The sequence below is a fragment of the Urtica dioica genome, chromosome 5, assembly GCF_054948205.1.
Source record: "Urtica dioica subsp. dioica isolate 48M chromosome 5, U.dioica_male_clone48M_v1_H2, whole genome shotgun sequence".
NCBI lineage: Eukaryota > Viridiplantae > Streptophyta > Magnoliopsida > Rosales > Urticaceae > Urtica > Urtica dioica.
Window position 1 is genome coordinate 28,913,529 of NC_142760.1, and position 27,710 is coordinate 28,941,238.

At 39.7% G+C, this 27,710-nt stretch overlaps 3 protein-coding genes across 3 annotated transcripts; all 3 read right to left on the bottom strand.

Annotated features, from left to right (window-relative positions):
- Positions 1–10,321: 10,321 nt before the first annotated feature.
- On the bottom strand, positions 10,322–12,520 carry LOC149397754 (LOW protein: nuclease-like protein). Its single transcript, XM_089616009.1, has one exon. The coding sequence runs from the start codon at positions 11,730–11,732 to the stop codon at positions 10,572–10,574; it is 1,161 nt and encodes a 386-aa protein (XP_089472135.1). The 5' UTR covers positions 11,733–12,520; the 3' UTR covers positions 10,322–10,571.
- Positions 12,521–17,656: 5,136 nt separating this feature from the next.
- LOC149397755 (uncharacterized) lies at positions 17,657–18,016 on the bottom strand. The gene has a single exon (XM_089614339.1). The coding sequence runs from the start codon at positions 18,014–18,016 to the stop codon at positions 17,657–17,659; it is 360 nt and encodes a 119-aa protein (XP_089470465.1).
- A 3,324-nt stretch (positions 18,017–21,340) lies between these two features.
- LOC149397756 (uncharacterized) lies at positions 21,341–25,019 on the bottom strand. The gene is made up of 3 exons (XM_089614340.1): positions 24,877–25,019; positions 21,620–22,345; positions 21,341–21,569 (listed from the first exon to the last, which is right to left on the bottom strand). The coding sequence occupies exons 1-3, from the start codon at positions 25,017–25,019 to the stop codon at positions 21,341–21,343; spliced, it is 1,098 nt and encodes a 365-aa protein (XP_089470466.1).
- Between the last annotated feature and the right edge of the window lie 2,691 nt (positions 25,020–27,710).

Below are 27,710 nucleotides of genomic sequence, written 5' to 3' on the forward strand. Positions count from 1 at the left end.
ATATCATGTGCAAGTACTATATAATTTTATGGATGTGTATTATTATATTACTATATGCATGTTAGATTACATGATTATGTTTCCAAGTTTATCTTATCATATTTGTGAACTATGTTTAATATGTATTAAAGTATTTTTATCCAAGAATTTCCAAGTATGCTTTAGACTTATTTTGTTTCATGAACTTTACCATGCAAATGATTTAATAAGTATGCAAGTGAGAGCACTAAGTAGGTGACGTATCGGCCTACGCCAGAGTAGGTTCTTGCGACCCACCTCGTAGACGTTTATATCTCGATAACGTGAGTCGTACATGTTCAGGGAGGGCGGAATCAATGTTTGGCCGCATTGTTTCCATAAGCCTCAGTGCGCACGATACGATACGATCACTAGGGGTCCCCGAAAATCATGAATCAAGTAACAAGATATGTATCACGTTGATAATAAGACTTAATAAAACTTTTTAATGTTTATTTATTATTATGTAGAAAAATGTTTTGTGAGTTTTACATGAATTTCACTGAGCTTTAGCTCACATGTTTGTATATGTTTTTCTTCGTTCGCATTGTAGGACATGTGCAAGGTAAATGACTTTGAGTTGGGATTCGTGGTGGCGACAAGAGTAAAGGGTGGGGATGGATACCACTACGCTAATTAAAACGTTTTCCGCTGCCAAGTTATTATGATAATCGTGTTAAGCATGTTCCTTTATATTTATAACATCTTGAAGACAAATATTTGTTTTAGTTACGAAGAAATAATTTTTGTAATTATTCATATTATTATACTCTAGAGTTAAACTTTTTAGTTGAGAATAAATAATTGTTTCAGTTCTAGTTTTTCAAAAAAAAATTATTGACAAGTATGAAATGAAATTCAAGCTTCTATGATCGGATAACGACTTAAAAAAAATCAGGTCGTTACACAATGGTTGTAAAACAAATTAGAAAAAAAAAACTTGAAAAAATACACGGTAAGTCAACATCTATATACATAGAAGATAACGAGGACATAATGTCTTGTAAAGTTTTGTTGAAATACATTTATTTGTCTCACGTCGTCATTTAAAAATTTACCGAATGTCAAATAGTCTAAACATATAAATATTGCAATTTAAGTTTTAAATTCATGTTGTTGTAATAATTACTTCATATCGTTATCCCATGATGCAAGTGCGTCCTTTTTAAGTGCGTCTAACTTCTCTTTAATGTTAAGTTGTATTTATAACACATATTTTAGGGTTGTTATTCCAAAATCCACTCATTTAAGAGTCTGAAAGCAAGTTTTTCCGGAACAAATGAAATCAAAAGAGCGAAAGAAAGCATGTTTCACGAAATTGGGTCCGTTTTCGTGACTTCAATGTCACGAATATTAGGTCTTTCGTGACTTTTGTGGCACGGAAATTGGGACTTTCGTGACTTCTGTGTCACGAAAAATGGGGCTTTCGTGACTTCTGTGTCACAAAAATTGGGGTTTTCCTGACTTTTGTGTCATGAAAATTGGGCCTTTCGTGAACTTCTGTGTCACGAAACAAAACTGTTTATGTCACGAAGCAAGACTATTTCGTTACATCTTAGTCACGAAAAATTGGGGATTTTGTGACTTCTGTGTCACGAAACAAGACTGTTTACAATCACTAAAAACTTTAATTTGTTGAAATACTTTTTATTGTCTCATCTCATCATTTCAAATTACAGAATGTGATATCGTCTAAACATTTTAACTTTGCAATTTAGCTATTTAAAAACGTTGTAAATATTGAGTACCTCATATCAAACTTGAAAATATATTTTATGGCTTTCCCTCCACCCCCCTTTGGCCAGCTGACCAAGATTTCGGGACTTCCACAATAGCTCCCTTTGTTTTGAAATCTTCCTCCCAATTCTCGCCGAATATTTCGGGAAGCACGGAGTTAGTGATCAAAATCAAAGTATTTCCATCCTCACATGCACGCATCTCCATGTACTCGTTCAATTCAGCGTCGTTGAGGTCAAGGCGCTTGTTAAATTTCCTGGGATTGGGCGATGAAGGAGTCAAGTAGTATGTCGCAGTCGAGTTTGCACTTCCTGGAAGCATCTCCGACGTCTCATTCAGCGTCGCCACCTTTTGACTCGAACCTCTTCTCTTCGTCGTTGGATCTTTAGCTTACATTGCAATGTTAGATTCTTTCGAAGAATATTGTGAGTCTGGTTAGAGCGTTTCAATGGTGCGATAAATAGTAGGATTCCTTACCTAACTTTTCTAGTATAATTAAATATGCATATATAAATATCCTTACCTAACTTCTTGACTTGGTTGTTCCTAAATTTAATTTCTATTAATCGCATTCATTGCTATTAATCGCAGTAGATGCTATTAAATATCTATATCCCTATTACCAACTTTGTTACTATCAATAACAAAATATTAATTGCTATTATATACCATCTATATGACTTTTTCGGGATCAGTGTCACAATATTCATTCCTGACCTTAGTGTCACGAACATCGTGTCTACACAGTCACTTTGTTCCGAAATTATGAATTTTCGTGACACTATAGGTCATGTAACATGTTATATTAGTCACGAAAGTCATGAAGCATTTCATAACAAAAGTCACGAATAGTAGTAAAAATCATATCATAACAAAAGTCACGAATAGAAAAATCCATAACAAACATAACTAAATAAGAATAAAGTAAAGTACAACGCCAAATTGGGACATCAATAAAAATTCTTAAAAAAATGAAAATCATGTTCGGGGTTGTCTATGGTTGGTCGGGATCGCATGGCGACATGTCGCCCGATTATGTCCTACTCCACCGCACTGGCTACATTTATTCCTTCTATCCTCATCATCTTCCCATTGAGAGGGTATTCTTTTCTTTTTCGGTCTTCCGGCGGAATGAGCGGCAACATGAGGTGGAATTAATATTCTTTTCGTGACTTCTTCTCGAAAATTCCATGACTCCTCACTGCCAATTGGATGGATTACACCTGCATAACAACTTCTCCAATATTATGTGGTATAGTAATTTGATATGTACTTCTCAACTGCAAAGTTTTGAAAAACGCAAGCTACAATGCCATGGGGATAGATAAAGTTATCATTTTGAAAGACATGGCAACTACATGTCTTCTCTCTCAAATTTACAGCCCACTTTTGCTCCTCTCTATCAACGACTTCAAACTCGTACACCGATGATGGATGCACTTGCTCCACACCCAATATCATTTTCTTTACGGGTTATAATAACATAAGGAAATACTTCAGAAACAAGTTTTCGTGACCAAAGAGATAGTCACGAAATCACGAATACCTGGATATATAAAAACAAACTATTGTAAAAAAAAAAAATTAAAGTTGAATGCTTATCACGTACCCTCATTTCATTAGATTTAGCTTGGTATTCGTCAAGTTTTTTATTCGCATCAACGCCAAAGATCGTCAACGTTCCCAACGCTTTTTCTCTACGTTCGTAAAATCATTTTGTCATTCTCTCCCGAAGAAAATCAAATAGGTTGGCGATTGGAAACTCTCTCGGTTTAACATTCACAGTAGTCAGCGACTTGGCATTGTTTGATGTCATTATTGAGTACCTCTTCTCCGTGTAGAAACAAAGAGCCAACTTTTCGTGGCCTATGTCATTCTGAAAATACGATCGGACTTCTGGATCCTCCTCATCAATTATAAGCATATACTTTTCAAAGTCTGCATACGTTTACGCCTTTGCTGCAGCATCGAACTCCAATTCACCTCTTTTGATAGACCTTTGATTTGGTTCTTCACGTTCTTCAAAAGATGAAACATGCAATAACCATTGTCTGAGGCCGTGAAAACCTTTTTCACACTATTAATGATTTCGCATTCCTGTCGGACACAATGACCTGGTGTTCCCTCTCCCCGATTGCTTCCTTTCTTTGTCAAGAAGTAAACCCACGATTAAGTAGATTCTTAATCACCAGCACTGAATGCAAGAGGGTAAACTTGTTCATTCGCATCCATACCACAGGCTGAAAATAATTTGTCTTTATAGTAACTCTTCAAAAAAGTGCCGTTAAAGATAAGTACGGGCCGCAGATACTTCCACCCCATTTTCCAAGTACTAAGCAACATGAAGAAGTATTTGGAACAGTGGGATCGAGGAGTTGTGACAAGGTCAAATGACAAACCTAGATGTTTAGTCGACATCATGTACATGAATTTAGGCAGAGATTTATACGATGCATCCTCGGTGCCAAACAATGATGATAGTGCCGTCTGTCTTGACCTCCATTTTTTTTATAGGACATGTCCACTCCAAAATCTTGTTGCATGTAGGACATGATATCTTTGGGTTTTCATGGTGAACATGAGGGATCGATGTACCTGTGCTTCATAGTCTCGCCTACGAATGTGGACGTAGCCTCAGGATGTTCTCCTTGTTTGAATTGTGTTGCACACGTGTGCTCAGAATCATCCCTACAGAATGTACTTTCAATGTTAATTTCTGCGATACGAAAGTTTTCTTTCGTGACTAATTTTGTCACAAACTTCTTGGATTTCGTGACAATATGGTCATCGCAGATAGATAATAATTTAGTAGAAAATATATAGAAATAAGTAATAAATTCCCTCATCACTTCAAAGATCTCAGATGTAGTCTTTTTTACTCCACGAACAGACCAGGCGCATGAGTCATCTCGACAAACAACATGGATATACCGTTTGCTAGAAGTCTTCGTCTTGAACATAAAATGTTTTGTGATTGCTAACATGCATAAATGTTTTTCAAAGTTGATTTGTTGGCATACAATCCTCCTTTGACTATTCTCATCAGAGAATGGTTATCCAACAAATCAAGGTCAAGATACATATTTTGTTTATCCGTGGAAGGCGTAGGGCATTGACTCGTCCGCCTCGTTCTAGAACAAGGCCTACAGCACGGTTTTGGAGTGCCTGAGCGCGGAGGGGTCAGCCTGAATGACTCTGATTTGGGTCGGGAATCTCAGGAAAACTAGCCTCTGAGATAGGAGACGACATGTCCGGTTGTGCTGGTTGACCGGTGTTCGGAGTTGAACCAACGCCTACAGATTCCGAAACGGGAGGCTCTGGCTTCAATGGCTCCATCTCTACTATCAAACTAAGTTTGGATTTGTCCGGTTTCTCCTTCCGAAGATGCAAGTAACATTTCAAACTTAGGTCAGAGTCAATACTTACTGGGGGTACCGACTCTTCTGTCTCATAAGAAACACGGAGGACTCAATTTTTAGGTGAACGATTGAGCGTGGCATACAACAACTGTATAAACTCACCATACGTTGCCTTTGCCAGTATTAAGATTCCCTCCACAACCAGGACCAGCGTCAGATCGTTCATGTTTCACCCATCTACCGATATGCTTGACGAATGTATGAATGTCTTTCAAAACTGCAAATAATGAAAATAAACAGACATATAAAAATTTATACCAAAGCATAGTAGAACTATTGTCAAGAATTAAGTTTATCGCGAGTATATTTTAACTAAAGTCCTTTGTATCGTGACAGTGTTGTCACGGAATTCCTTGGTTTCATGACACTATTGTCATTGTATACGATGGTTTCGTGACTGTGTTGTCACTGCATAATTTAGATTCGTGACTATGTTTTCATTGCATAATTTAGTTTCGTGACTATGTTATCATTGCATAATTTAGTTTCGTGACTATGTTATCATTGCATAATTTAGTTTTGTGATCATATTGTCACAAATTTTATGTCAAGATTCCGGGACAAAGTAGTCTCGAAAAAGGTTTACTCGTGCCAACATTGTCACAAAATATGGGGTCAGAGTGAAGCTTTCATTGGCAACGTTGGTCACAAACACTGTAAAGAAATGACTAAATACATCAACTAATCAAAACCTACTAAGTGTTTGAACAATTTACTAGAATAAAGAGCGAAAAGAATGTCAACGTGGGAGCTTGCTGCATCTGAATAGGTGGTGGGGATCGAGGACGGACAGAGGGAGACGGTGGCGAAAAAATTGTGTAGCCGTGGAAGTGAGACGAGGGACGACGGTAAAGTGAGAGAGAGACGAGTATGGGAAGGAATCAATGGAGGGAGATGGGACCGAGAAACGAAGAAAAAGAAAGAAAGAGAGATAGAGTATGTAGGATTTTTTTAGTTTTTCTTTACAAAAAATAATTAGAAAATAAATAAAGGTATAATGGTAATTACATAAATCAAATTCTGACATTAAAAAAAAAACATCCAAAAATGTTCATTGGCCTTTTTTTACTCCTAGTTTCGTCCAAATCCCAATAATTTAGACACTCGGGCTCATAGAAGCCTTCAGCAATTGTTGTGGGTAAAAGTTGTAGAAACATAATATGTACTCTTTTTTTTTTCTTTTTTCTGTAATATATAGACTTGATCATTAATTGAACTGGTATATAGTGCCTCTGTGACTTACAATGCGATCGGGATTATATATCACGTGTTCAATTCGGACCTCAATGGAAGCTTGAGCTTGAATGAGTTTGTGAGGAATGTCCCAGGAAGACTATAGAGGACTCGCATATTGTTGCTTATTCGGTGCAACTAATTGCTCATCGACTAAGCTTCCTTTTTGGCGTTACGTAGAATTTTTTTAGAGAATCTGAAAAAGAAAATGTTAGTTTAGCGGAGAACTCGTATGATAGTGGATTCTATTATTTCTACTTAATTTCATGCATTTATTTATTAATTTTCTAACTCTGAAATGTACATTGTTGCCTTACATACATAGCAAATGACATTCACATGATGAAACGGAATATAATTAAGAGAAGAAAAAAAAAGTTGCAACATTTCAATGCCAAAATCAATCTAGTACAGACAAACTTTTTTCAGTTGGATTTTTGCTTGAATAAATTCAGAGATAGAAAAAGAGCAACATACTGTACAGAGTCCAGAAAACTTTTTCCGAGCTTAGCTCTCGATTCATCAGGTTGACACATTTAGCAAATACATAGAAACACAACAATGTCCAACAAAGGAGAGGCTCAAGCAGACTTTCAAATTACCTGCTTCATTCAAGGGGAATTTACCATTCACCACGTCTTTCCTATTGCGATCTTGTTCGTGCTATTTTCTGTGATCACTGCAGACCCATAGTGGTTGTGACTGCCATACTTGCGAGATTAAATCAACCTAACATTTATTCTTGTTACTCAATTTAAGAACGCTAAGGAAACAACAAAGTATACCACCTTCTAACCCAAGCCAAAACCCAAATCCAGCTACACATATAAGACGATCCACACACACATACACAGATGTACTATAAATCCCCAAATTAGATCTAATACGAGGTCACCTCCTTTTCAGAGGAGAGGGTTTGAATCTCATTAATGTTTAAAAACAAAAATAACCACACTCGGTTCCTAATCGGTAATGGACGTAGGGTTCGGGTTCATTACGATTGGACCGCGTTCTAGATATTAAAATAGAATCTTCTTGGCTCTTCAACAAGTTGAACTTGAAGGTGCTTCTTCTTATTTACATATGACCTAATTTTGGAAGCACCATCGGCTAATCTGACTAAGAAAAGGCAGTGTGATATGTTTTGCTCGCAAAAGCAATTTCCAAAATTCCGATTGGTTGCGGCTTGCTCACTAGTATGGAAGACCAGAACTTGGACAGTTGATGAACTGAAACCTGGACTGTTCAAATTCCTCATTTGGCTTGGATAATTGGTGGCGCCATGGCCGGAGCATCTCACAGTGGAGGAGGTTGACTTTTCCCGAGTCCCGTTCTACGCCCTGTTTTTGTTCACGATCATAGCTTGACAAGGTTTGCCAGCCTATTTGGAATTTTGTACAAGGGAAGACCAACCCAAGAGATAGATTTAATTCTTCACTGCGATTTAAAGCTGACGAACCTGTCGCAATGGTGGCATGTTTTGCTTCTGATGTAGATCCCTCGGCCATGGCTATAGGTTCTCACCTGATGAGTAAAAGTCTCTGGCGGCTCAAGCTTCAAGAACGTTACAAGATGGCGCTATGGAGACTGGGCAGGGCATATGCTTTTCGACACGCCAACGACCCGAAAGAAATTTTCAGGGAATGGAGATCTCAGGTCGAAGAAGAGACTCTCTTCCATCTGTTTGTCGGATGTGATATAGCGGTGCTATCGTTGGGGCTGCGGTGGGACCTATCTTCTCAGGTCAACCAGGCAGGTGGCGAGCGAGATACCTTCTTATCCAAGGCAGCCATTGTGATTTCGATGAGCTGTTGAAGGCAAGAAACAACCACAGGTTTCGAGGATCACCGATCAGCAGAGACAACATCATCGAGCTGTGGAACGAAGAGAGATGGAGTGGGAGGGTATACTGGCGAGAAATCGAATCACCACAGAAGACACAACGAAGTAGCTCGCAGTTTTTCGGCAGTCTTCATTGTTAAGAGGCTTTTTACAGATTTGTAAACACAGTCAAGCTATTTCCATTCCCATACCCCAAACCAAAAAGAAGAGCAGAAGATTGATATAAAAATCTACCTAACATGTTTCTGTTACTCAATTTAAGATAACTAAAGAAACAAGTGTAACACCCTCTAACCCCACAGCCAAAACCCCATACGACACATATAAGAAGATCCACGCACCACGCATACATGTACTATAAATCCCCAAATAACTTCAGTTAGGTCTAATACAAGGTCTCCTTCTTTCGTGAGGAGAGGGTTTCAATTTCACTATTTAAAAAAAAAAAAAAAAAAAAAAAAAAAAAAAAACTTGGTTCCTGATCAGTATTGGATTTAGGGTCCGAGTTTTTGAAGATGCATTGCTATCGAATGGAATCGTGGCTACGAATAAGGTTTTAGGGAACGGAGATTCAACGCGGGCTCTGTGATGCCGAAGAAGAAACTCTCTTCCATCTCTTTGTTAGATGTGATAGAGCGCAGTGCTGGTCTGGTTCATGGTATCGTTGGAGCTGTGGAACAAAGAGAAATGGAGTGGAATGGTATATTGGCGAGAGACGAGAACGGTCGGGTGGAGTGGATGTGGCCTTATCGAATCACGGCGGACACAAGCGAAGAAATTATGGACAACCTTAGGCATAATAGTGGTAGTCCAATTCAGTCTTTGATCCCACTTTTTGATCTGGTAGATATGTACAATATGGTGTGAGAGTGAAGATTGTCGAAAAGAAAGTGAAGTAACGTAAAAAAGCGTCTAACTTCATGATACGACCCTACTTTGGAGTTACTGGATATTCTTCTTCAAGAGGATGAACTCAAAAGATATACAGAGTAATAAAAGAGAATAATATTTTCATTGATTCATTTCATTACAATTACTAGCCTTTATATAGGAATTTGCATAACTAACTTACTTATAGCTTCTAAGGGTACATCACCCCAGTTGACTTCCTTTTTTTTGTTTTTAATCTAGACTTTAATTCCTTTCCTGGATTCTTTTGTTAACGAACTCTGAAATGTAATCTGTATCCGTAAATAGAAGCATTCACTTGATGAAAAGATGTTGAATAAAGAGAATGAAAAACGGAACACTTTGAACTCAAATCAATCCAATATAGACAAGCTTTTTTCAGTTGATTTTTCTGCGTAAAATAAATCATGTTTCAGAGACCAAAAACAGAGCAAAACACGGTACAGTACAAGTAAGAAACAAAACAAGATAGCCAGGGGGAAAAAATACAACATTTTGAACTCAAATAAATCCAGCATAGAAAAGCTTTTTTCAGTTGGTTTTGTTTGCTTAAACTCATTCAGAGATAAGAAAATCTACAAAACACTGTACACACAAGAAAATGAAAACATTCCGCCAAAAAATGCACATTCATTACACTGACACATACACTCAACATACAAGTATAACTCTGCCCCGCCAAAGGAGAGCTGCTCGTATTTTTCTGTGATATACTTGCTCTGCACACTCTTCCGTGACTGACTACCATGTTCGCAACGTTAATAAAAAATAAAAAATTAATAATAAATGAACCCTGCATATTTTTGTTACCCAATTCGAGAAAGCTAAAGAAAAAACAATTAGTACAACCCTCTAACCCAAGCCAAAACCCCAATACAACTACACATAATGTACTAAACACCCCAAATAACTTTGTTTAGGTATAATAATACTATATGGTGAGGAGGTCTCCTTCTTTTGTGAGGAGAGGGGTTCAAATCTTACTAATGTAAAAAAAAAATATCATCTATATCGAAGCTCAAAGGTCGTCGATAATGTATGATATGGAGTAAGAGTGAAAATTCTCAAAAAGAAAAATGTACTAAACATAAAAATGCGAGTAACCCCATGATACTAAACTGCTTCATGAGGATGAACTCCAATGAAATACAGAGAGAGTGTAATAAAAGAGACTAATATTTTCATTGATTGATTTTCATTACAATTACTTGCCTTTGTATAAGCATTAGCATAACAAAATTACTTATCCAAGAATATTCTAGACCAGCTTCCATCCTAGTTGACATTCTAACAAGTCACTCACCCACAACTACATTATTCGTACGTAAATACATAAAAGTCATTCGTAGTCCAGAATCTAAGCCTGCCTAACATTCTATATCATGATATAAAAAACAAGGGTCACAAAAAAACTCATCTTTGCGAGCATTGGCGTGCCAAGTCAGCAGCCACGGCGTCCCTCGCTATCTCCCCGCTTTCGCTCCGCTCTCCGTCGTACTCCTTAAACTCTTCTTCATCATCGCTCAAACCTTCTTCTTCTTCTTCTCCTTCTCCTTCCTCGACCGGAAAAGACTCGCCACATTCGACGGCGAAATTATGAAGCAAACAACACGCGACCACCACAAACGGCAGATACTCGGCGCACTCCTCCTTCCACGCCCTGTCGAGGATCTTCCAGCGCTTCCTCACCCCACGGAACGCCCCCCGGACCGCCGACATGGCTCCCGCGTGAAACTCGTCGAACGCCAGCCTGGCGGGGTCATCACCACCGTCGGAGTACGGCGTGAGGAGCCACGGGAGGAGCGGGAAGCACGGGTCCCCCAGCACGAAGCGGGTCGGGGAATCGACGACGGAGGAATCGGCGGAGTCTTCGAAGGAGAGGAAGAGGCGGGTCTGGCGGAGGACGGCGTCGGGGGAGAGCGAGCCCGGCCAGCCCGCGGAGACGTCGCAGAATTTTCCGGTGCCGGAGTCGACGAGGGCTTGGACGAGGATCCCCGGGGGGAGGCGGCGGATGACGAGGCAATGCGGCGACGGCGATGAGGAATGTGACGGCGGGGGGAGGGATTCCGGGACGGCTTTGAGGAGAGAGAAGAAAGCTCGGGCGGCGGAATCGGAGGATTGGAGGGAGAAGCGGCGGCGGAGGGAGGAGTAAGGGGCGGCGTGGGCGAGGCGGAAGAGGGAACTGGCGACGGAGTTCGGGGAGAGGGAAGGCGGGAGGCGGCGGAGGAGGAGATTGAACGAGCTGCGGGAGAGGCGGAGGGTGTGGAGCCACAGAGGGGAGTTCTCCGGGGAGGAGGAGAGGAGGCGCTCGATGAGGGGTGTGACGTGGCGGCGGCGGCGATGGGGGAGAGGGAGGGAGAGGCGGCGGAGGGAGAGGGCGGCGGAGGAGAGGAGGGACTCGACGGCGAGAGAGAGTTTGGGTGAGAGGGCGGCGACGGTGGTGTCGTGGCGGAGGAGGAACTCGTGGGCGGCGGAGATGGAGGATGTTAGTGCGGATCCTAGGTTCTCTTCTTCATCCTCATCATCGTCTGCTCTCTCTTCTTTCTCCTCCTTTTGGGGTTTCGCTTCCGACATTTTCTTCTTTCTTTTTTATTTTTGATTGATTTGGGTGATTTTCTGAAGAATTTGCCGAAATGACTTGCAGCAAAATAACTTTCTATTTCATTTTGATTTTTTTTTTTTTCCTCCTGAAAATCAATAACTACGTTTAAAAACTTATTAATTAGAGGATTGTTATTAATTACACTAAACAAATTTAAAATATGATTAATGTCATTTATCCTCTTCTCTTCTTTTCATTCTCTCGAGGCCTCAGAATCCTCATTCCTCTTTTCTTTCAAACCCCCCACTCTCGAATTTTCTCATTGCCATCTCCGGAGCCGTCCGTCGGAGCACCGAGAATGGCTCTTCCTTTGGCGCGTCGATCCCCACGCACCTCGACGCGAACGGCATTCCACCGATAAAGCCCTAAACTCAAAATCCTTGCTCCAAATCAAGAGCACAATGGAGCTTTGCTTCTTCTCAAGTGTGGTCGCCAATCTTTTTGCTTCTCCTGTATGTATAGAAAATTTGATTTAAATGATTTTGATTTAATTTGGGCAATCGTTTGAATTTGATTATACTTGATTTTCGGCTGTTTGTTTTGTGATTATTCTTGATGTGTTTGACATCTATATATCAAAAGACTTGTTTTGCATTATTGTGAATGTAAGATGAGTTGGATTAGATATTCGAATGCATTATTGTGAATGTGAAGATTCTTTGTCATGCCTGATACAAAAATCTAACTTGGCAATTCAAGCCCAAAATCTTATACTAAATTAAGCCCCACAAAGTCAAATACAATTTACTACTAGTATAGCCATTCAAAAAGGTTTTATTACAGGTCTCTAATTTTCGCATTTGAGTGTACTTGTGTGTGTAAAGAGAGCTGGTTAGAGAGAAATACAGAGTTATTGCAATGATATTTGATTTTATTTATTTATTCGCATGTTATACGTGTAGAATATTGAGGAGTCATCGTCTAGGTCTAGGCGTCTAGCTCAACCTCCGCAACTAAATTTGTCATCGGAAGAAATACAGGAGCCGGTTAGTTTTAATTGTGGATTTTTCTATTAATTCTTACTTGGTTGAATCTTTATAATACTAAGACGTTCTTTTTTTATCAGGTGGCCAAGTCTATTTCACGTTGAGTATTCCACAATTACTTCCATTTGTAACCACTAAAGAGTTCGCAATAAAGGTGGTTGTAAGGTCACGGCTAAGTGTTATAGCAAACATCAAGAATTGGTTAACACTTGATGAGCATGAAGTTTTTCGCGGATATCCTCAACTAAGTCGACTTTTAGATTTGCCAACAGACTGAGATTTATGTGGGTATTAGCTCACCAATTGTTATTGAAAAAAATATTGTGCAAGAAGAAGTATGGACTATGGTTTTCAATAAACGAAAAGCCTTTAAGATTCTCTTTAAAAGAGTTTACATTCGTGTCGAGTTTATATAGACTTCTAAATCTGAAATGGAAGCATAGGGTGGAAACTATTTAAAGAACAAATATTTTGACGATGTGCAGGCTATGTCGTTAAACTTGGATCATGTTTGTACAAATTGAAGGAACTAAACGATGCGAGAGGCAACACCGATTACAAGCTCATACTTGCGTTTGTATATATGATGTGGGGGTTTCTATTACCGAACGATCCTAAAAATTCGATGGCTCACTATGTCGAATATGCGACAAATCTTGATCTTTTTTGCCAATATGCTTGGGGAAAAGATGTTTTTGATAGCACACTCAAGTATATGAAGACAAATTTAGAGAAAAAGGATGAGTTGACGACATATAATTTCTATGATTGTCCATGGATCTTCCAGCTATGTTTGAATTTGTTTATATATGTGCCATAAATAATATATAATTTATCAATATATTATGGTTTAACTTTGCTACTTTTCATATAGGCATGGGCTTTTAAGGTTATGCCAAAACTAGGTGAAATGATGACAACATATAAGAACATGAACACCAATTATGTACTTTGATTGCTTTGTTGGGAAATTATTAAGCTCCATCATGGTGCATCACTTGATCCATACATATCGGCTATGACGTCAAATGAGGTGCGTACGAATTAATTTATATTGTATTATAAGCTTATGTATTCACTAAAGCAATGTATTTTTGATCTAGAGCCCTTATATTTGATTTTTGAATCTCATGACTATGTATCTATAAGATTCAAGGTTTGAAATTACGGGGAAATCGAATGGAAACCAGTCCGAAAACTGTTTTTTTTTCAAAGTCCCGGTATGGTATGTACCAAACTGTTCACTTTTCGTTTTTTCTTGGATTCCGAGGAAACCGTTCCGGTTTCCGGTGTTTTCCGAGGAATCTGTCCACTTTTCGATTGTCTTTAGACAAATTTTCACGCATTTCGACAGAAACTTACCGCTAAGTTGTCAAATACCGACAATTCTTAAAATATGATGATATTTAGTGTTCTTCACGAAATTTGTCGTTGGTTTTTTATGATTTAGTTCAAATTCTTAGTTTCTAACTTCAGTGTTGTATCTAATTGGAGTTTGTATCCATTTTTTTTTTTCAATTTTTTGGTTACACTAGAAAATATGATTTAGATTTGAATGTATTTTTGACTTTTTTTGTTAAATTAGTTGTAGAATATAAAATTTTATGTATAATTAGTTGATTTTTAACATGAATATCATCATTATTTTGATTTATACTTTGTATTGAACGATGTCATTAAGTTTGCGTTGGATTTTTGTTGAGTTATTATTGTAGATTTTTTTCCATTTTTTTCATATGTTATGTATGAATTTTTTTGAAAAAATATTTATTCACTACATTCCTCTCGGTAAGTGCGGTATTTGACGGTATTCCTCGACAGTAATGATATTCTCAACGGTACAGTTTTTCTTTTCCTTTTCTGCTTTCTACGGTATTCCTTTCGGATACCAGTGATTACCATTAAATTCTGAACCTCGAAACGGTAATGGTATTTCGATCCTTCTTCACGGAAACGAGAGTCGTGCCATAGACCATTCTTCGGGTGGTTAAGGCCTAAGGCAGAATCGTTATATGAATAACCAAAGTAAACTATTGTGCAAGACACATTGATTTCTTATATTTCCACTACCATAACTATTTTTTTTTATCCCATGTTGTTCTATTTTATTTTTATTATTTTATAGTACTCGAGATTGACTAAGAAGTTTTGTCTATGGAGGCTGTAGTTGATATTCAGTTTTTGCATTTTCAAATTCTGGTAGTTTATTGTAAGCCTCATTTAACCTGGACATAAAGAATATTCACATTGCACAAAAAAAAAAAACTCTAATAAACAGATAGAAAAAAATTACATTATTCAATTATATTCTATCATGTTCAACTAGAAAAAGAAAAAAAAAACATTATAAATCAACCAATCTAGTTTGATTTTGTTACGTTCTTGCATAATCTCATTGATACTAGCTTCAACTTCTTGAATGAGGGATATTAGTTTTTTGCCGTTCTGGTCCACAACTAACATGATATTATTTTATCTTCATTTTTTCTTCTTTAGATCAAGGATTTAAATGTCATTTTCAATGTCGTTTTGAGCCTCCTGATTTACAGAAAATTGACCACCGACGGAAAGTCGAACGGAAAAAATATGAAAAATGACAAATAAAATGCCGTTTTCAAATGCTATTTTCGATGGAAAATCAACGTGCCGATTGAAAACCGAACATAAATAATGTTGCATAATATTATATATATATATATATATATATATATATATATATGTATTTTGGGTTTTTTAAGCTTGAGATTTATGTCAACCATATTTTATAAACTTTAATACGCAATTTATTTTACACCAATATAATATTAAATACCCACGATATCGTTAATTTATTTAAAATCAATACATATATTTATACAAATTTTACACACACGCACATATATATATATACTTGTACCAATTTTTTACCCCTGCTATGGTTGAAGAATTTTTAATAGACTCTACTGAGGAATGTGTCACTTTTGAACGGACACATCATCATGTCATTGTTGAAAGGCCTGAACACAATATAATTTGTGTTTAACGTGTATGTGTGTACAACGATGACATAATAGTAAGATTTAAGCAGGAGGAGAGACCTCACAAGTCAAGCATTGATCGACACGTGGCAGTCACTACTACAAGTCACGCTATTTGCGTCGCTAAAAAGTGATGCAATAGGTCATTTGCGTCACTTTATAAGTGACGCAAAAGCCACTGTCGCAATAGGTCTAGGGCGTCGCTTTTAAACAAGCGACGTTCCACGTGGCGCCATGTCGGATTTGGCGCCCAAATTGATAAGGGCGTCGCTTGGTAAAAAGTGACGCAATAGGCGTTGCGTTGCTCAATTTTGGAGTGACGCAACAAATATAAAGCGACGCAATAGGTGTTGCGTCGCTCAATTTACAAGTGACGCAACAGGTATAAAAGCGACGCAATAGGACTCTGCGTCACTCTTTTTTAAAGCGACGCAACAGGATTAAAAATTAATTTTTTTTGCGACGTTTGGTAACCGAGCGCGCATATATATATATATATTTAATTATTAAAATATACAGATTATCCATTAATTCCTGCACGTTCAAAACATCTTCTAAATCATAGTTGAGACAGAATAAACAGCAGTATAAATTAACTTAGTATACCACATTCACCAAAAAAATCATAGTTCACAACTAAAAAAAATCATAGTCTCCAACTCTCAATGCCTCATAACCAGACATCATAGATTCTTCTAAATCATACTGAGGTCAATAGTCCTTTGACCCTTAGATTGCGAATATATCGTTTTAAGCAAACTACGAAGAGTTTGTTCATGCAAATCTACATTTGTCTCTTCGTAAGTTGTTTAGTTTGTTTATGGACTAAAGACTAAGGTTTTATCATAAAGCTTCAAACAAGGAAGATTGAATGAACGTTTCAACTTTTTATTAATGAATAAGCAATTACAAGCAAGAGTCTTCATGAGACTTTATTACATCAAATGTACAATGTAAAGACTACAACTCTTCTTGTGGGCACCATTGACAATAGCCAAATCCTTTTATGAATGCATGAACGTGTGTATATTTTGTGTCATTCAGGTCGCCCTTTTGTCCTAAAGGCTTCCCTTAAATGTTATTTAGTCAAGGTCTTAATCAATTCGGGTTTACTAAAATCTGTTAAGTCCTTTAGATCGCCGAGATCCAAAACGTTTCCCTTAAGATTTTAAGCCGAAGTCATATAAGAATGTCTATTGAATTCGCTAAGTCTTTTAGATCATCGAAGTATCTAAAATGTTTCCCTTAGGCCGAAGTCACGTGCGCATATGTCTTTTATATTTGCTAAGTCTTTTAGATCGCCGAGTATCTAAAATGTTTCCCTTTGGCCGAAGTCACGTGCGCATATGTCTTTTATATTTGCTAAGTCTTTTAGATCACCGAGTATCTAAAATGTTTCCCTTAGGCCGAAGTAATCAAATGAGTTTTACCCAGATGTTGAGTCATTTAGATTGTCGAGATCTAAAAAGTTTCACTTATACATTTCTTGGGCTAGGTCGACCTTGTCGATGTGCAACTTTTAATTCGAATGTTACGTGAGATGACAAAGTGAGAATTCGGATCTCGCCTTAGTCGTGAGGTATTTACGCGGTAGTCCTAGTTCGAAGCCTAGACTTATGGGACGAGGTGTGGGCTCCAGAGCCTTATTATCGTATTTGTAATTTTCTCGAAATGAATGGGTTGAATGTTTTTATTAAGGTGAGACCGTGCCTTTGCAAAGAAAGGCTGCCTTATACAGGGATCAAGTCGAACGTAGTTCGGTTCTTACTGGTTCTAACAGTAGTATTTTTTGAGGTTCGAGACATTCCATGACCTTAAAACCAGGACTCCGTTGAGTGTTTCAATTTCATAAACGCTGGGGTATGCTACTTTGGTGACCCTATAGGGGCCTTCTCATTTCGCCCCGAGTTTTCCGGCATTTGCCTCGGCGGTGTTTTGGAAGACTTTTCGGAGGACCAAGTCTCCTACGTCAAATCTTTTCGTGTTAACGTCTTTGTTGTAGAATCTTGCGATGGATTGCCTATAACGGGATAATCGTGCTAGGGCTGAATCCCGCTTTTCTTCCACAAGATCTAAAGCATCGCATAGTGCCTCATCATTCCTTGGCTCATCCTCAGGAGCGTGTATTACCTTAAGGGTTTGCACCTGGTGTTCGATTGGGATGACAGATTCGACTCCATGGACGAGGGAAAACGGAGTTTCCCCTGTCGGCCTTCGCGGGCTGGTTCGGTATGCCCACAGCACACCCGGCATCTCTTCTGCCCACCGCCCTTTTTTGGCATCGAGCCTTTTCCTTATAGAGTCTACTATGGTTTTATTTGTTGCTTCCACATGCCCGTTTCATTGAGGATATCGTGGTGTTGACATTCTCACCTCAATGTTGTTGCGGAGACAAAAGTTCCTAAATTTTTTCGATATGAACTGCGATCCGTTGTCCGTTATGATCTCGTGGGGAGTTCCATGTTGACAGATTATATGTTTCCAGATGAATGCTGTGACGTCGACATCCTTTATTAAGACGAAGGCGCTAGCTTCCACCCACTTTGAAAAATAATCTGTCAAGATTAATAGAAATCTTAATCCGCCGGGAGCGACCGGCATTGGTCCCACAATGTCCATTGACCATTTCATGAATGGGTATGGCGCCGAGATAAAGGAGAACTCTTCCGCGGGTCTTTTTATGTTAGGGGCATGGCGTTGGCATTGATCGCAGCGGCGCGAGTGCGCCTCGCAGTCTGCTAGCATGGTCGGCCAAAAGTAGCCTTGCCTCTTTATTTTGATGGCGAGCGCTCGCCCGCCCGTGTGACTTCCGCATTCTCCTACATGCACGTTTTCCTGGATTCTCTTGGACTCCTCTATCCCGATGCACTTGAGGTAGGGTCCTGCGAAGCTTCTTTTGAATAGGTTTCCATCTATAATGCAAAACCTCGCGCTTCTCAGCATAAGTTTGCGTTTCGTCGTCTTATCGGATGGGGCCGTACCAGTCGTGATGTAATGTAGCATTTCATCTCTCTAATCCCCATCTTCTATTGTTATGACCGCGGTAGTGGTCATGGCAATGGAAGGTTGTTTGATTGTTTCGACTGGGATGATCCTTTTGAGGTCCGGATCCGAGGTAGATGCCAAAGCAGCCAATGCATCTGCCGATGTATTCTCACCCCGAGGAATCCTTGTCAGGGAGAATTCTTCGAAATGTTTCATAAGATCCTTTACGACTTTCAGGTAAGCTTCCATTCTCTCATCCCTCGCCTCGTATTCTCCGGAATATTGGTTTGCCACGAGTTGAGAATCGCAGAAAGCTGCCACTTTCTTTGATCAGACTGCTGTGGCCAACCTTAGTCCGGTGATTAGTGCTTCGTATTCGGCTTCGTTGTTAGATGCGATGAAGTGGAGCCTAAACAATTGTTCTATAGTTTCACCGTGAGGGGATGTTAGGTGTATTCCCACTCCCGCCCCTTGCTTTGACGATGCGCCGTCCACTTTAAGTGTCCAGGCGCCTTCGACCTCGGTCACAGTGGAGCTTTCTCTCGGGAGTTCGATGATGAAGTCTTCCAAAACTTGCGATTTTGCAGATGTCTTCACTTGGTACTCAATATCATATTCGCTCAGCTCAACGGTCCACTTAGTTAATCTTCCTGATTGATTGGGGCTATATAGGAAACTTTAGAGCGGATGTGATGTCATTACTATTATGGTGTGAGATTGGAAGAATGGCCGACGCGCAGCGGAAACGATGGCCAAGGACAACTTCTCCATAATAGGATATCGAGTTTCAGCGTTGACTAACGACTTGCTTGTGTAAAAGATTGATCGTTAGTCCCCTTGCTCTTCTCTGACAAGTACTCCGCTAACTGCCGCTTGAGACACTGCGAGGTATAGATAGAGTGGCTCCCCTGCAACGGGTTTTGCCAGGATTGGGGGTTTTGACAGGATTGGGGGTTTTGACAAATACTCTTTCAATTTTTTGAACGCCTCTTCGCATTTGTCGTCCCATTCGAGCTTCTTGTTTCCCTTGAGGAGCTAGTAAAAAAGAAGACATTTATCTGTGGACCGAGAGATGAAGCGGTTGAGGGCAGCGATGCATCTTGTCAACCTTTGAACTTCACACCTATTACGGGGTGAAGGCATTTCTCGCAAGGCATGTAATTGGTCTGGGTTAGCCTCGATTCCTCGTTGGGTAACTAAATACCCAAGGAACTTACCGGATGATACTCCGAATGAACATTTGGTGGGATTGAGTTTCATTTGATACTTATTCAATACCTCGAAACATTCCTCCAAATGTCCTATATGGTCGTTCTCCCTTAGGGACTTTATGAGCATGTCGTCGATATATACTTCCATCGTTTTCCCTATTTTTCTTTGAACATTTTGTTGAATAGCCTTTGATAGGTGGCGCCAGCGTTCTTTTGTCCAAAGGGCATGACCTTGTAGTAATACGTGCCTCGGTTGGTGATGAAAGCTGTCTTTTCTTGGTCGTCTGGGTGCATCAGGATTTGGTTATATCCTGAGAATGCGTCCATGAATGACAAGATCTTATGTTCCGCGGTTGCCTCGACCAGCTGATCTATATGAGGTAACAGGAAGCTGTCCTTGGGGCATGCTTTATTTAGATCGGTGAAATCAACGCATACCCGCCATTTCTCATTCTTTTTCTTCACGACGACAGTGTTCGCCAGCCAATCTGGGTATTTTACTTTGCGAATTGAATTTGCACTGAGCAGTCTTTCGACTTCGTCGTTGACAACCCGTGCCCTATCGGGACCGAGCTTTCGTCTTTTTTGTTTTACAGGTTTAAAACTGGGATCGACATTAAGTTGATGAGACGTGACGTCGATGCTTATTCCTGGCATATCCTCGGTTGACCAGGTGAAGGTGGATTTGTTTCGTTTTAAGAAGCAAATCAGTTCTCGCCTAATACTACCACTGAGCTTGGTCCCGATTCCGACACACTTGGAAGGATCGGAGAAATCGAGCTGTACTTGGGTCGTTATTTTGGTGCTCGGTGCATCGAGGGAGTCGGGTTCTTCCATCATAGAGACGCTCTCGTCCGACTCCACGTTCATTAATTGCTATTGTTCTTCTTTAATTGTTTTAGCGCAATGTTTGTGGCTAGTTAGATAGCAACTGCGGGAGGTTGTCTGATTGCCTCGGATCTCTTTTATTCCGTCGGGCGTAGGGAAGCGAATACATTGATGAAAGGTTGAAGGCACAGCCCTCATCCTATGTATCCATGGTCTTCCCAAGATGATGTTATAAGGGGAGAGGCAATCCAACACTTGAAATTCTACTATTTTGTTGATTCCATGTGTTTTTACCCGGTAACCTGAACGTTCCTAAGGATGGAGTAGTAGACCCATTGAAACTTGTCAAATGGGTTTGTTCCCTTTCAATCTCGTCTTCGCTGATTCCCATCCTGGCCAGGGTATCTTTGAAAATAGAACTCTCGCGACCTCACAATTAGACACGTCGATCGTGATTACGAGTGCATCGTCGTGCGGTTCGGTCGTCCCTATTACTTCTTTTTCGGAGAACGAGATTTGAATGTCTTGTTCTAGTCTGATTTTGGTGGTTTGGTTACCTTAACCGACGTTGATGTGCTTTGATTGAGTTAACTGTTCCGTTGCAAAACTTTGAACCGCCCATTATGAAGTCAACCCTGTGTTTTGCGACACTCGGTGGGGAGTTTGGTTCCGCTTCCTCATCGGGTCTTACTCTCTTGGGGGAGGGGTTGCCCTTTCCTCTATTGTTGTTATTAAAGACCTTCTTTTTTGGCGGGGGTCCTAGATCGACGTCTTTTAGTTCCCTTTTTGCATATTTTTCCGCTAGAGCCTTACGCATGGTTTCACAATTAACCGTGTCTTGGCCGTTAGTTTTATGGAAACTGTAATACGCATTGGGTCTCGTGTCCATTTCTTTGCCTGAGGACCTCCCTCCTTAATGTCATCACCGACATTGAATGTATAATTAGGAGGGGCGTGATGCTTTTTGGTGTGAGGTGTAGCGTCGTGGGGATTAATCCTGCGAGGGTTACCCCCAGCATTTGCAGGCCTCACCCAAGTATTGGAGGGTGGTTTCTTTTCAGCTGCGCGTTGCCTATCGTAGGAAGCGAATTCCTCTTCGGATTTTGCATAATTCGCGGCTTTGTGAATTGCATCCGCTAGTGTGAGGGGGCGGTCAACAGTCATCTCTAGTTTCAGCTTCGAGTCGTTCCTTAATTCGTTCCTTAGAGAGGTTATGGCAGACTCGTGGCATACGTTAAAGATTTTCGAGAGTACGTCCTTGTAACGGATCATGAAATCCTTCAAGGATTCGTTCTCTCTCTGCTGGATTCCCCATAAGTCTGCTATGGTCAGATCGTCCTCCACGAACATTGAATAGTGTTTCAGGAATGCAGCTGATAATTTGTTAAAACTATCGATGGAGTTCGGCTCGAGTTTGGAGAACCACTCTAAAGCGGACCCGGACAAGCTTTCAGTGAATAGTTGGCAGTATCGTGCCTCTAATTCTCTCTCAGCGAGCATAACCCGTCCCATTCCGACTCTGAAGGACAAGATAAAAGCTTTGGGACTTGAAGTGCCACTATACCGCAGAACGCGAACCTTTCCAGTTCTCCCAGCTACACTTCAGTGATATTTCTGGCGAAAGGAGTCCTCCTTGTTTCTTCAACGAGACGATCTATCTCGGGAGCTGAGCTGGTTACCGAATGAAATTCTGAGCGAACAACTCTTAGCTCGGCCGTTATCGATTCCTTAAATCGGTCTAGCTCGGTCATGCTGGGTTCGCCCCCGCGAAAGAGACGTGGAAGTGAAAAAGATCTCAACAGTGGACAACCTAGCAGATCCATTCACAAAGGCCCTAGCGAACAAGGTCTTCGACCAACATCGAGAGGGATTAGGCATGAAGGACTACACACATCTTCTTTGAGTCAAGTGGGAGTTTGTTGTCAATGGTGCCCACAAGAAGAGTTGTAGTCTTTATTTTGTACATTTGATGTAATAAAGTCTCATGAAGACTCTTGCTTGTAATTGCTTATTCATTAATAAAAAGTTGAAACGTTCATTCAATCTTCTTTGTTTGAAGCTTTATGATAAAACCTTAGTCTTTAATCCATAAACAAACTAAACAACTTACGAAGAGACAAATGTAGATTTGCATGAACAAACTCTTCGTAGTTTGCTTAAAACGATATATTCGCAATCTAAGGGTCAAAGGACTATTGACCTCAGTATGATTGTTAGAAGAATCTATGATGTCTGGTTATGAGGCATTGAGAGTTGGAGACTCTGTAGTTCTTCTAGGTATCTTCCGACGTTACTGAATTGACCAGTGCACTTCTAGAGACAAGATAAGAACAAACCATTTAACCTCTTATGTCTCGAAGTCACTACGTATGAATTGCATCGTGCTTACCTTAATCATGAAATGAGACATGTCATTTCACACCTTAGTATTCTCATTTGAGAAAGTCAAAGTTCAGACTCACTATGTGATTCCGAACAAGGCCTATTGGTGAAGTACTAAGTTGTGAGAATGTCATGAGTAACTTTGTGAAGTTCTCATAGATATGGAATTCATGTACAAGATTGCTGAAATGCAATGTATATCACCTAATGCTTTGTTCCTTGGAGTGTGAATAAATGAACTGGCCAGTGTCCAAATTGAGTCCTCACTCTTTTGGATGAAACAATGTGACTTGTTAGCTCCTCGTCAATACATTGTTTCTAACTTATTCACAAGCGACAAAGGAGTTGAGGAAATAACATCTAGAAGGGTAAAATGGTAATTTTGTAAATCCCGACTAACTGATGATATTCATGAAGGGTAAACACTGATAATATTCTGTGGATCCACTCATCATAATTAGGTTGAATTCTTAAGTAGAAAATAAATTCATTTGAACCGAGAGATTTTCAGTGTCAACTCTTTAGTGGAGTCAGTTGACATTAAGCTAAACTTGGAAAAGGTTTGTGAACTTTTGAGTCCAAGTATTTAGCTCAAGCTTTGTTCATTTGGATCCATGAGGTCACTGTCACGAATCACATCGAGTAGGAATAGTTAAACTGGAAGCTAAGTCAAAACAAGAACGGAAATTGTCAAAATGGTATTTTGGTCTTTTGAGACATAGGATGAAATGAATGTCAATAAATTTTTTGACAAGGTCATTTGATGACTTGATATCACTCGGCCAAGTTAGTTCAATTGGGCCTTGTGGATTAATTTCATTTCATAAGAATTTTAATGAAAATTCTTAATGGGTGTTTTTCATGTTGTCATGAACAAATGGAAAAGCTTCTAGAAGCCCTTTCTAGGAGGTGATAGGCGCCCAACATACCCAAGAGAAAGAGAGAATATTTTGTGCATAAATGTATGAAGATACTTGCCAAAAGAAAAAGAGGAAACAAATTTCCCCTAAGAGGAAATGAGGTAGGCGCCCAAGAGAGAGACAAGGCAAGGCAAGGAACAAAAAAGGAAACAAATCCAAGCCTTCTAGAATGCCTTGTTGGCCGAGTATCTCATAGAGGAAAAGAGGAAATTGGCTCATGAATATGTGATATTCTATAGAAGAGGAAACTACCTTATTGAAGGTAAGACCTCTCCTATAAATAGGAGCCTCATTCCACACTTTTCATTCATCCAAGTTTTAGAGATTTGAGAGCTTTTCTCTCTAGAACCTTGGCCGCCCCTCTCCTCTCTCTCTCTAGTCAATTTCGTTTTATTGTTTTGGCACCTAGGTCCTCATTTGACCTAGAGTTTAGCTCTGCGACTTCAAGACTCGTTCTTAAGTCGTAGTGTTTAAAAGTGTCCACTCACTAATTCCTTTTATTTCGAGTGATTTAGTGATAGAAACTTTTGTGGTTGCTCGAGTTGCTGAGGAAAGAAAGAGAGACGTGCTGCTAGGGAGACGAACATTTTCAACCTTCCGAAGGCTCATCAACGTTCAAGCTTCTAAAGAGGTTAGTAAATTTATTATGCTCATATTAGTTTTATTTACATGTACTTGCACTTTGTCTAGGTTAGTAAAAACTGTTTTACTTGAAAAAGAAAAATTTTAAAATTCCGCCGCTTAACGAAGCGTTAAACTTTTTCTTAAACCCTAGATCAATTCCAACATCGAGAGAGTATTCAACCGGTCATTAAGAGCACGGTTGGTCTCAGCTTGCTCGTCTATTTTTTTGGTCAGCATATCCATGATTGCCATGATCCCCGGAGGGATCTCCTCTCCGGATTCGTAATGAGTCGGAGTGGAAGACATGATAATAATTTTTTTTTTACGAACTGTTTATTTCGAGGTTGGTCTTTCTGAGTTTTCCCACAAACGGTGCCAAATTGTTGATGTCGATTTTTAAGTCGATCAACAATCAAAAATAAAAGAATACTAAGATTATATTTTAGATGGGTTTCGAAATATGTCGTATAAGAAACAATATAAAAACAAAAATTATGATAATATAAGAATATTAATTAATTATATTGATCGCGAAATGAATTACAAATGGGACGAGGTGACGAACTCAATAGGACGAGCTCAAGACCGTGAATATATGGGTACAAAATATAATCGATTGAGAACTGAGATTGGAAGCTTGCATGTGCGAAAATCGTCGTCTCATCTTCTATTTATAGGCGAGATGGAACTTCCTTGCTGAAGACACACGTTCCTCGATCCATACTTCTCGTCAGGGTTGAAGTCATCTCAGATCCGGTCTTCACGGCGTGGTCTACTCTTTGACTGCCCGATTCCTATGAGCAGGAAGACGTGGTCGAGCTAGAGCCCTTCAACGAGATGAGAAATGCCGCTGGACTTGGGCCGATCTATCGAGATCGAACTAGGCCCATAATTGATTCTGTGGGCCGGTCTTCGAATGGATACTAGGCTTTGGTCGAGCCAAAGCCCATCCGTTATAATTATTAAAATTGAATTTTTACACCCCCACAACACACTATCATCACACCACCACCAAAAAAAATCACAGTTAAATAATATATATGATATAATCACTCAAGGAAATCAAAGGCTTAAAGGGAAAGCCGTTTTCCCTCCTCATTTGGTGGTCGGATTTACATTAAATTTTTTTAAAAAAAATAACCAGAATGAGGGGCTTGGAGACACGGTCGGAGCAGCGACGCGGTCGAGGAAACACAGTCAGAGTGGCGGACGCGGTCGGAGTGAGAGTCTTGACAGAAAAAAAATTTAAATATTGTGAGTTGTCGATCGGAGTGCATATGAAAAAAGGAAAACAATGAAAAAAAGACACAAACCTTGAGTTGTCGGAGTGAATATGAGCGACGGAAACGAAGAATATGAGCGGGGGTGATGGAAACTATGAATATGGAAATAAATCCCCAAAAAAATCAGGTTTCTCAATTTCAGAAAAAACCCTAAAATTAATTTTAAAAGAAACGAAATTACCTTTGAAAGTTGAAGCTTTGGACGAAATGACGAAGACGATCGACTGGAAGCTTCAATGGCCGGTGAAGATGCGGTGGAAGTTTCAATCGCTGCGTGGGCGCGAGAGGTTTTATTTTGCTTCTCTGCAAAAAAAAAAAAAAAGAAAAAAAAAAGAAACGCTAATGAAGAAGACAGCAAACTCATGATATAATTGGCCGGTTTTTTTATTGGACGTCGCTTTCTAATTGAGCGTAGCCGCGCCACATGTCAGATTATATTCGATAGAGTAGAGCTGGGGCATCACTTTTACATCGAGCGTTGCCCAATGGGAACCCGCCCAGTTTAGCGTCGCCCAATGGGCCGGTTTTAATTGGCCGATTTTATTTTTTTTACTTTGGGCGACGCTTAGTTTAAAAGTGACGGCCCATATTTCTTGCGTCGCTTGTTAATTGAGCGTCGCCGCGCCACATGTAAGATTTTCATTCGACAGAGGGAGAGCTGGGGCATCACTTTTATATCAAGCGTCGCCCAATGGGAACCCGCCATTCCAGCGTCGTTTTTTACAAACTGACGCCCGATTTATTACACGTGGCCCATTATGGTCACGTCACTTCATGTTTTGACGAGAAAAATAGTATTTGCGTCGCTTAAAAAGTGTAGTGATGCATAGGGGTGACGCAAATAGCCATTTTTCTAGTAGTGAGTGGTCCATGAATTGGTGATGATGACATGACATTTTCCTCAATTGAATTGCATAAAGAAGCTGATATGTGAGCTCACACTATCTCTCTTTCCCTCTCTCTCCATTACTCTCTCTCCAATCGCCAGAGAACAGCCGAATCCACAGCTCCCAAAACGACAATCGACGAAAGATGTGTCGTTTCGACGAAAATTGACGACATCAATCGAAAAAACGAAAAATACAAGTGTCGTCGGTCACTAAGCCACCAGCAGCGACTTCGCCAGCGATTTTCATCGATATTCTCTGGCATTTAAAACCTTGCTTTTAGATTATAATGCGACCCACCTGGTTCCTATGGACATCGAAAGCCAAGATGAGTTCTATCATCGAATGGAGAGACGAGAAGACCATGTAGATGATGTTATTGATCGCCTTATAACATTGCTTACTAGAGATGTAATCTTGTGCAATGACTCTCCTAATATCGATAGAGATGGATATAGATCAAGATCTACACCTTCATCGTCCACAACCACCCCATGTTTCGAGGCGTCGACACTCCCACGAATGATGCAAAACATGTTTGATAAATAAATGCATCGATCCGACAGATGTTTGATAAGAAAAAGTCATAGATACAAGAGATGTTTGATTGACAACATAGATCGTTTTTGAGCTTTATCAAGATGACGCTACAAGATGAGGTGGTTAAACATGCCTCTTCTAAAAATACGTGTTTTATTTTCTTTTTTATTTATTTTTTGGTCTAACAAGTCATTTTGTAAATATTTTTTTAATTGTTATTTTATTAATAATAATATGTTAAAAAGGTTATTTTGTCAATTGCCTCTGATCTTCTCTTAGTTTGGCAG